This window comes from Nematolebias whitei, chromosome 8 (genome assembly GCF_014905685.2).
Source record: "Nematolebias whitei isolate Nwh7 chromosome 8, NemWhi1, whole genome shotgun sequence".
Classification (NCBI taxonomy): domain Eukaryota; kingdom Metazoa; phylum Chordata; class Actinopteri; order Cyprinodontiformes; family Rivulidae; genus Nematolebias; species Nematolebias whitei.
Window position 1 is genome coordinate 20,867,635 of NC_056505.1, and position 11,390 is coordinate 20,879,024.

General features: G+C 39.9%; 1 protein-coding gene across 1 annotated transcript in view; it reads left to right on the forward strand.

Annotated features, from left to right (window-relative positions):
* Nucleotides 1–1,656, forward strand: part of trpv4 (transient receptor potential cation channel, subfamily V, member 4) — a 26,715-nt gene extending 25,059 nt beyond the window's left edge. Inside the window, exons 16-17 of the mRNA XM_037680433.1 lie at nucleotides 514–635; nucleotides 729–1,656. Coding sequence (XP_037536361.1) covers nucleotides 514–635; nucleotides 729–829 — 223 coding nt within the window. The 3' untranslated portion in view covers nucleotides 830–1,656. The remainder of the gene's footprint in view (nucleotides 1–513; nucleotides 636–728) is intronic.
* The last annotated feature ends 9,734 nt before the right edge of the window (nucleotides 1,657–11,390 follow it).

Genomic DNA, 11,390 nt, shown 5'->3' on the forward strand with positions numbered 1-11,390 from the left:
TCCATCCATCCATCCATCCATCCATCCATCCATCCATCCATCCATCCGTCCATCCGTCCGTCCGTCCGTCCGTCCGTCCGTCCGTCCGTCCATCCATCCATCCGTCCATCCATCCATCCATCCATCCATTCATTATCTTTACCCACTTCTTCCTTGTTCAATATAATTAACACATAATTAATAAAAGGTCAAGAGTACAAGTTAGTTATTGCATTCATTTACATTGTACAGTACTGAGGTCAGCATTCTTTTCCATCAAACTATAATGAGTCATGCACTACAATAAACAACAACAAAAATCTTCTCTAGGTTCAAAAGAACAATAGTTTTATTTACACTTCTGGTGACAAACTGCAATAAATCTGAGAGCTAGAATGTAAAAGTACAACGTTATGCACTGGTAGTTGTTTTTCCCCTGCATTATTGTGTGTGCTGAGAGAAATAAGGTGTTTGTAACAGGGAGATTCTCTCCTAGCAGCACCTGCCAGTCGTAACGCTGCGTTGTTTCTTTAGGGTGGATGAAGTTAACTGGTGTCACTGGAATCAGAACCTGGCGATAATCAATGAGGATCCAGGCAAAAGTGAGACCAACCAAATCCTTGGGTTGCAGCAAAGCGTCAGAGGCCTGAGGAGAGGTGAGATTAGTTCTGTACTGCTGCAGTGAATTCTGTGTGGATCAAGCACCCATCCATCCACACACTATGATGTTTTCTTTTCACCCATTACAGACCGCTGGTCCACCGTGGTCCCACGGGCCATGGAGTTGAGTAGAAGTCCTCGACCTCATGATCTGGTGGTGGAGATGGAGCCTTTGTCATCCAGACACTGACGGATCCAGAGTTCAGCTCTTATCAGATGGCAACAAAAAGTCATCAGCTGTAAAAGTTCAGGGGACAATTAGCCAATAAGTGTGCTAATTTAGACACCATGTGCCTTTTACTTTATGGTGAACAGAGTATTACGACACTTTTATTTTGGAAAAAAAACACAAAAAACAGAAAACTGAACATGTAGAGACACTGAAAGTATTGCTGATCACATTCATTATAGTTCAAGTTAAATCCTGCAAAACACTCAGAAGCATTTTTTTAAAGGGAGCTGCATTTTATAACTTATGAAAAAATGTGACAAGAACAGCCAATGTTTCAGGGATGTTCTGTACCGCTGCGTGTCGGACATCAGTGGGCGATTATCCAGGGATTTTTACATCCATTGTTCCTTTTCTTATTTTTATTTTTTAAAGGAAACACATTAATGTGCTTTTCTAAATGCCAGATTAAACATTTTTACTGTATTGTTGGTGAATAAAAAATCAAATCAAATCTTTCAGATTTGATTTTATTGGGAGATATTTAACATTTTTAGACTTAGAAAATAGAAATCAGTTTGCCATAAAGATTATGCTCCACACTGATTAGAATGGTTGTATTTGGGATGAAAGGTTTTGGAGCATAGAAACTGAACATATCTATTTTATGCAGCATATATATATATATATATTTTTTTTTTCTCTATCATATTAATTAAATGTACTAGTTTGAAAAGGCGCAGGCTCGAGCTGCCAGCTCAGGCAGAACAGCTGTCATTTGAGCAAAAACAATGCTCTCTGCCAGTTTCTGATGCGTGCATTATTATATGAATACAAAGGCAGTATTTCGAACAAGATGGGCATGATGAGCAGGTTATAGTTGTCAAGCAAATATGCAAATGCAGGACAATAGCCTCCCGTGTTATGGGTTGTCTTTGAATTTGCAGAGCTATTGTTCCTTTGCAGCTGGGGTGTTTGCATAATCAACTCTTGGTCCTTGTCATTATGTGTTTTCATCGCAGTTGGCTCTTTGCCCTGTACAACATTTTTTATGCACATCAATTAAATAGTGGCACAGATGACATACAGTTCATTTTTGTATATGCACTACAATTGGAGGTTGCAGGTCAGAGTCCTCTGTATACGTTTCTATGCATTTTTTTCATATCATTTGTACCTTGCTGCACAAAACAGTAAACTGATGTGATTTTCTCAAACCATTCAGTGGTCTCTTTTTAATTCTGGCAAACAGTAAATGTTGGATAAAAAAAAAAAGAATCTACCTCAGATACCCAGTTTGGAATTTTATTAGTATAAATGAAAAATAAATGTGACCTAGCTCTATTTTTTTCAGTCTGACTTTTGTAGTGGAACTAACTTGGAATTGTATACACGCTAAACAAAATTTTAACTATATCTATACATTATTGAATAATAAACGTGCTATATTTTCCAAAACGTAAAATTTACATAAAAGAAAATAAATCACTTTCTTCTAAAATCATAATTAAATCCTGATTCCATCCATCCATCCATTTTCTTTACCCGCTTATTCCATTTTGGGTCACGGGGGTCGCTGGTGCCCATGTCCAGCAATCACTGTGCGAGGGGCGGGGTACACCCTGGACGGGTCGCAAGTCCATCACAGGGCCACATAGAGACAAACGAGACAAACAAACATTCACTCTCTCACTCACACCTAGGGACAATTTAGAGTTACCAATCAGCCTAACATGCATGTTTTTGGTCTGTGGGAGGAAACCGGAGCACCCGGAGAAAACCCACGCATGCACGGAGAGAACATGCAAACTCCACCCAGAAAGGCCCCTGGACCGGGGTTTGAACCAGGGACCTGCTCGCTGAGAGGCAGCAGCTCTACCAGTTGCGCCACCGTGCTGCCTAATCCTGATTCCATGAAACTTCATTTTGAGCTGCAGTTCCTCTTTCGACCTGCTGATGGCAGCAGAGGTCTAAATGTATCTGCTGAGCTACAAATTGACAAGACAGATTAAGAAATACTAATGTTTGATCAGATATTTGTGTGTGTGTGTTGGTGCTTTATGTTGTTAGTATCAAAGTTATATTATGGCCTGTTTATGAAGAATTATTTACAGAAGACTGGTCTGCTGAACACCTAACCTGTAACTATAGAGCGGTGAACTATACGCCTTTTGCTTCCTAATAAAACTACAAGCTGGCAACAATTTCACTTTCATTGTTACATCCCACTTTTCCTCTTCCTCTGTCTATTTTAACATTAATCAAAAGAAAGGCCTCCTGTTGTCTCCCTCCCTCTGGTCTCCGAGGCCAGCAGTGCTGAAGGACACATGGAATCTCTCACCACCTCAGAGAAGACGCTAATCCTCTTTGCCCCAACTTTAACTGGACCACTAATCCTCCAGGTTTATCTAAGCAGTGAGCACCTAGCGCTGCTGACAACTTGGCCTGCCCTCCTCCCTTACAGACTGTTAAGTAGGGCAGGGCTCGGTCCTGCAAGTGTCACTGTCAGCAACTCTGGAACCACACGCTTGCACAGGAAGTGTGAGCTGTTAACAAAATGGCTTGCCTGCTGTGCTGGCTGCCACAAAAAGTGTCTCAACAAACCAAGCAACAGTCGAACAGGGTTGTGTTGTAACGGCCTTCATTTGGTAACTGCAGGGAAAGTTGGCTGCTTCAATCACAGGGTCTTACAGTAAACTAGCTTGGGTATTGGAAGAACAAACTGTTCCACCATCCAGCAGGTTAAAGGTGTTAAGGCTGATGAGTCTCAAGTGGATACGAGGCTGGACTTGGGCCAACTCATTCTTTATTCACCAAACAACACTTCAGTCTGATGGATGGCTTCAAGTAACACATTTAAGACCCGGCCGTCTGACACCAAGGAGGGAACTTTTATTACTCACACATTAATCATTTCCTCAACTTGTGTTTTAAAAGAGCTGGATAAAAAAAAATTAGACCTTCCTACTATCTTTAGTGTTAAATTTTTCCTCTTTGTAAACGTTCTTTTTCAGTGAAATATTTCACCAACCAGTGACATTTCTGATTAGAACGAGCAGCCACAGGAAGAAGTGGGAGATGAAGAGCCAGAGACATATTGGGCAGGTGGTTTGTGAGCTGACCTTTCAGTTCATATAGGATAAAAAAAATGAGGCCACTGATCCTGAAATGATTCAGAGTGTCTAAAGTGACAGGCGAGGGCACGGCCATGGCAGAGTTTCGGCTTGCTTTCCCCCGGCCTCTGTAAGCATCTCTCATGATTTATTGTGAAATTGCCAGGGACTCAATGTGGCGTGCAGGTGAATGAGTTCTGCTAATAAGAGAAGCATTTCTGCTCCACAGAGCTCTTTTTCTGTCTGAGCGAGCATGTATTGAAATTGGTGTGCAGTCTCCCAGTGCCACATGCTCTGGTGGAGGCGGCTGGCTCATCAGTCTGTGGCTTATCTGATGTTTCAGGTGGGCGGCGAGGTCGGGAGTGAGAGGAGAAAGGAAAGCGTCTGTGCTGGGTGTTTGTAGATACCTGTGTTGTCAAACATGCAGATCGGATGTTTGTGGAGTTCCTTGTTTTAATGAGTGATAGCAGCAAAGTTGCAGCTACCCTTTAAATTTACCACAAACTGAAGACGTTAGCCTTTTAAATTTTTATTCAATTGTTACAAATTTTGTTTCAAGGATTAGCTGAGCTTCAAAAAGAAGCATTTTATTTTCTACTTGGCTGCACTGATAAATAAAATGTAAAGTCATTCAAAGCAACAGTTCAGCTCTTTTTGAGAGGGATTTTGTGAAAAGGTTTATGACCAATCAATATCTTACCTGATGTAGATAGTTCTTTGATTAGCCTAAATTAGAATAAAATGAGTTACATTCTGATCAGGTTGGCAAATTAGCAGTTACTTCGAGTTGGACCAGAACCAAAGTGGATCATTGCCATCCTGAGCCTGGTTCTGCTAAAGGTTTCTTCCTCATGAGGGAGTTTTTCCTTTCCACTGTTGCCTTCGTGCTTGCTCAAGATGAAAGTCTGCGATGAAGTTAAACTCAAAGCAGTTTGCTCCTCACATAAATGGTGTTATTAACTTACTTTTTATGTATATGAATGTTTCTGGTCAGTGCTCTGGGATGACTTATGTTGTGGCTTGGCACTATATAAATAAACTGAATTGAATTAAAACAACTTCAGCTGAAAAAAAAAATCAAAATTTTTGCTAGAAATTCTATTTCACAGACCTTCTCTGTTTGCATCACATCTGGTGGAATTACTGTGATATTTCCAACGTTCTGAAATAGGAGTGCTAAAGCTAGCTGCTACTGCTACTGGCACTTGCAAAGTGTAAATAACCATAGATTGCAAAATTTACAGCAATGTAAAGGTTTATAAAATAGCCACTTTGGTTTTGGACCTGCTTGGGCAAACCGAGGTTGTTCAATGAGCCGTTTTAAACGTTTAAGAGATTAATTGCTCAAAAGCTTTTTACAGAACTCTACTTAAAAAGAAAAAATATCTGAACTATTGCTTTAATTTGCCTTTGTCTCTCCAAAGCACAGTCTAGGAAAAAATGTCAACCCATTTCACAATTAAAAAAATAATTTACAAAGACGCTAACCCCCTCCCCCCTTGTTTTGTTTTGTTTTTCCTTGCGTGTTGCTCTAAGGTGAGGTTGTTCCCGCTGTGGAGGTGAAAAGGGTCAAGTGAAAAACAAGATTGTCGAAGCGGGCATATGGTGGCGATGCTCAAACTGAATCCCAAGACTAATATGCTTACCTTCATTACAGCAAGGTCTAGTCCTACTGCTTCCTTTAACATGTGAAAGAACGAAAGAAAGAAAGTCATTGAAGTCATCTGCTTTATTTCCTTATGTCAAACAGAAACACATAAGAGAGGAAAGGTTAAATGAAAAACAGCCATTTACATTAAAGTAAAGAAATTTCAGTCCTGAGATTGACAAAAAGCAGGAACAGACAATATGTCTCCTGTGATGGTCGGGATGGAGGAGAGACAGTGGCAGTTTCAGCAAATTGAAGATGATGGTTGTGGGGAGATTGCAGAACTGCAGAGGGTAAGCAATCACTGGGATGCTTGGCTGTAGGCACATTCAAAAGTTGAAAACCCTCAAGTAAAGGATTTTACAGCTTCTTTTTTTTTTAATATTCAGACTTCTTTTTTCAAAATCTAAGACTCATACATTATCATTTTCAAAAAGAAGAAAGCAATGTATTCCTTATGTTGTTTTTTTCATCCTGAGGAGACAGAATCATTTTTAAACACAGTACTGCAGGGAAAACAATAAGAGAGATGCTTTATAGATTTCCCATTTCCATATATATTATTTTCTCAAGGTTGCGGCACCCTCATACTTTGGCAGCAGTGGTGCACTCGAGATCATCTGAGAAAAACAACACAGCCCTGTTTGTCCACAGGATAATTTGGAGAGCCATACAAACAGTGAAAGGAATCTGGAGGACGAAAAAAGAAAGTAAGAATGCAAAATCCCCAGACTTTTGCCTTTAGATTGGATTCAGTAATAGACCCGCCGCACAAAGCAGATGAATATTTGGAGGCCATAAGCTTTTTCAGCGGAAGCTGTGGCGGTGAAGAAATAAAACGCTGTAAGCTCCTGGAATTACAACCTGTCGCACTGCCTTTTTTATTTATTATTTTTATATTTGGCCTCTAAAGCTGTTTTTTGGGGAAAAAAATCTGATTTATTTTGTCATCTGTGCTGATTTGATCTTGCAGTACCCATAACGAATACTAAAAACTGATTTTAAATGCTGCGTCACTCACATTTGACACATCAGGTGTTTTCCAAAAGAGATTTTCTCCAACTGTGACGCCAAACTAACTTTAATGAAATTGTGCAACGCCGCTATAAGGCTGGCGCTTTGACTGTACATGCCTCCTCTGGACCATCTGAATTATTGATGAAAGTATTTTCTCGCTAGGTATGAGTGAAATGGAGAAGACCGTGCTCATGAATTTGTTCTCTCTCAGATGTCGAGAGGGAATTCTGGGAACAGGTTTGAGATGAGGACCCCTCCAAAGAGCAGAAGGGCAGCCAGGGGACATGACTGAGGTTGACCAAAGTGGTACAAAGGGGAGGGGATGTGCTCTTCCAAAACACCCATCATCTGTAGGTCAGAGGAGCGGAGCCAAGTCTCTACAAAGTGAGCAGCTGGCTTTATTTTTCCACTCTCTCCCCCTCTCTGTTCTGAGAATGAAAGAGCTGACCCTGCTCTGAACAGCCTGTCTGCTCTCTGTGCTCCTCAGCAGTATTTAAGGTGTATAATATGCGACAAGACCTTTACACAGGCCAAAGGTCTTCACGGACTTATTGGGATTTACTAAGGGGGTTTTACAATCAGCATTAGTCATTTCTCCTACACTTTGCCCTCCAGCTTTCCTCACGAGTGTCTCATTGCCCTTGAAAACGTGTTAAAAGTCAATAGCAGTCTGTAGCCACAGAGATAAGTTATAGATCGAAACGTCCTCATTCAGATGAGCATGTTGCTGTGATTGATCGTTTCGTGCAAAGCACTTTTCCCCCCCTTCAAAAAGTAAAAAAGTAAATGAAAAGAGAGGCTCTCGCTTCTAAAATTTGGTACATCAAGGCACAACAGGTCTGTCAGTCCGACAGGAGATTTCATTAAAGTTGAATCTGAAGATGACAGGGCTAAGTCAAAGATGAGAGGCTGCTAACAGAACCAGGAACACGGCCAATTATCCTAATAACTGGTGCTCCGAGGCTTCTCTGACCCCAGAATCTTTGCATGTTTCATTCTTTTCTAGTCTTTCCTGTCTCGCTGCACAGGGGCCCCTCAGCCGTGCCGGGAACAAGCATGTATAATCCAACAGAAAACAAATCCCCCTCGATCAAATGCAGCTCAGCTTTTTAAAGCAGGGCCTCAGAGCCTGGGCGCCATGGTGTGGTGCTGGGGCCATCTGAGACGATGTGGAGGCTGCGATTTAGCAACATCCCCCCCACCCACCACCACCCAAACCCTGCTGTCCTCCTCCTCTGCAACGCCAGCCAACCAGTTCTAACCTCTGGTTTGTTTAAGCACCGCTGAACCCTGTTGGCCCCGGACAGGGGGAGGGCGGGCTCAGATAATAACATGCCATATGCCACTCTGCCTTTACAGCTGAGTGAGCTGTGGCTGGATCAACTCAGGCACAAATCTATTTGAAATTTAATTCTATTATCCTAATATGGGGCTAACCGTCCATTGTCCAAATGAGGAATAGTGGAATGGACCAAAGGTTGCAGGGCTAAGATGTATGCCACCAACAGGAGCTCTTTGTGTGTAAAAGACCAGGGGGGGCAGACAGTTTGGAGCCTTGCATTGTGACATAGTGATCAAAGATGCTGTCTGAGTTTTAAAGTGATTTTAAATTAACAATTTTGCTAAATTATGTTTTGTTGCTGTCTTTTTGTGTGGTTGATTTGGTCAGCTCCATCTCCATATCGTAAGAAATCTATGTTTATTTGAAAGGATTTGATTTCAATTATTTGACTAAATAGATACACCTGAGCATCCAGTATAGCCAGACGTCACCCACTATTTCCATTAATCAAAGAAGCCTGGTGCCTCAGACTGGTGGGAAAGTCCAGACACTAGAGCTGCACTGCCTCAAGTATCTCCTCTTCACTTCAACATCATGTGACAGGGTTTAATGCTCGGATGCAGAAGCCAAGCGGAAGGGATTTAGGGACGGGATGTATCTGTAAGATCTGTCAAAATATTTCTACGAGACAGAAAATATGCTGGAATCAGACCGCAGCTAAAGCATTAGGCTGTTGAAACAACACAGGAAGAAAAATCCACTGCAATGTTAAGAAGGTTTACGATGCAAATTTGAGCCGGGGGGGGGGGGGGTGGCTATTCTTTAGTCTGAAATATCCGACAGCTTTGAAAAATGGTATCATCATCAGTAGGATATTTAAAGAGATAGTTCCGATGTTTGGTTATGAGGACAGATTATGAACGGTTAATATACTACCTGTTGCAGATAACATTTTGAATTAACTCAGTTTGGAGAAACGAAGTTTAATTCAGACCGGATTGCTTCATTTAACTGCTACTTGGAGCAGCACTAAGAGCAGATTGCTGCCATCTTAGCTCCAATCTTTAACATTTCTAAACATTTCATGCAAATGCTAATTTATATAACCAGTCAGTTTCATATTATGCGATTATATACTTAAAATTCTATGATTAGTTGCACAAATAGCAGAAGCAGCTAGCTGTAGCACTCACAGAGCATCCTGGACACTTCCAGCAGGAGTATCTTATGTATGTTTGAATGACCATATAATACACATTTAAAGAAGTCAAACAGTTTATAAAATAATGTTTGCATGATTCAATATCTAACTCTGGAGATTAAAGTTGTTTCAAGATGGCAGCAATCATCGGTTCCTGCTTGAACCAGATGTTAGCTTGTCGGTCTACCGACTAGAACGACAAGCTAACATCTGGTTCAGATTTAAACTCTACTTCTTCAAACTAAAGTCATTCAAAGAGCTCTCTACAACAAAATATCACTACTTCCAAAGATATGAACTATCTCTTTACAGTTCTTTGTGACAATAAATGAAGGGAGGATATTTGTGAAATTTAACAGTAAAAAAAAATCATAAACCTACTTCTTTCTCTCTATAAAATCCAACACATAAAATACTTTTATTTCTGCAAGCACACCTTTTTCTTTAATCTTTGGATGGTAAATTGTAAACATTTAGATTATCAGTTAACTTTACAAGATCCTAATCAGTACAGAATCACCTCACTGACCTCCAGAGGACAAATGTTCAGAAAAATAATCACAGACTTCCGAGCCAAGATGTGGCTACTGTATATATTCTTAAAGAAATTTATTTTACACCTTGAAACAAAACAAAACAAAACCAAAAAAAAAAAAAAAGGATTAGAGATGTGGTACATTGGGAATGTATGGACAACTGTAGTTTACATTTTTTTGGTGTAAGCTCAGAGAAGAAAAAAAAATGTTAATACAGTCATAATAATTGCACTTCATAAATCTAGACCGATGCCTGCATTCCCCCCACAACAAAGCCCCCTTGCTCTCTTCCTCTCCAGTTAATAAATTTAATTTGACTGATAAAAAAAAAAAAAAAAATCCCAGTTTAAGACCAGAAGACTGCTGCACTGATTCAGTTATTTCACTCGAGTCCCACAAGGCAATACAATATATTGCGGTGATTTAAGTGCAGTACATTCAAGGGAATCTCACAGTCATAATAAATATTTCATTTCTCTGATTTATCAAGTTAAGACTGGCCTAGGCTAAATGCATCTCAACCTGGGAGGGTTGAAATGGGGGAGAAAAAGCAATGAGCTTGGTCTTGTTTCATCTGACGCCAAAGGACAGGGCATGATTGTTTTCCATTTTTCATACACTCATTTGTTTTCACCGCTGTCTGTGACTCTGATAACGGACGAGGCTGCAGAGCTGTAACTACACGAGTCAAATAAGAACTAAAATCTCTATTCTGACTTGGGAATAATAAAGCCTTCACTGAAAGGGAGCATCGCAGGTTATCTTCTGTACATTTATTCTGAATGTTTCTGGGACTGGTGAATCAGTCTGTCAGTTTGTGGAAACATCTGGTTATGACACCATAAACTAAAAAAAAAAGTCTGGGGATTTTGAAAAACACAAACTTTAAATCTACACATGCACTCTGCCACACACACCTTTAACATACACATTAGGTCAGGTAGATAACCTCCCAATCACATTCTTCATTGTAACATTTCATTTTCTTTTTTCTTTTTCCCACATTTTTTAAAAATATTTCAAGATTTATTGTAGATTCCAGTGTTGGTTTAAAAAAAAAGAGCTCTCCAAACAGGTTCTTACAGAACCGAAGCAGCAACTATATGTCTCACTTCAAGACATAAGAAACTGCACATCAGCTTGAGGAGGAATTAATTAATCATAAAAACAAATGTGGAAAACAATAAAATAATAATTACAAAAGAAGAAGAAGAAAAAAAAAGCATTTGAGACACTTTCCTTCGTAGCAGCCAATACATATACCTACAAATATATCAAACAACAAAAAATAGGTTCAAGTTTTTCAAGTTTCTTAAATATATCATATGCAAACTACCCAATTCCAAACTTCAAAGTTAACAAAATTCAAGCAGTGCAATTAATGTATCAATTATAACAGCAACAATAACTAATATTGTACTACCCTTTTAGATTTAACCTCATGATCCTTGTACATAACACCAAGAACTGCTTATAATCGTACTCTTCTTGTTTGCCTGCACATTTTTGCACGTGCGTTCTGTTACAGAGTTTTTGGATTTCAAGAGCAGCCCTCAATGTTGGCCCTTTAAGACCATTTCAGTGACAACCTACACAGTAGCTTCATCCTTAGTATTTGGAAAAGAGATACAAGTGGCATATGCACTTCATGTCGAGCTAAGATTCTCGTAAAAACCAGTTTAGGAAAGAAAAACAAAATCAAAGAAAATCAGTAAAAGAAAAAATCCAATTGGCAAACCACACCATGGAACGTCAGGAGGAGCTTGAAATCCCTTTTCGTCTCAG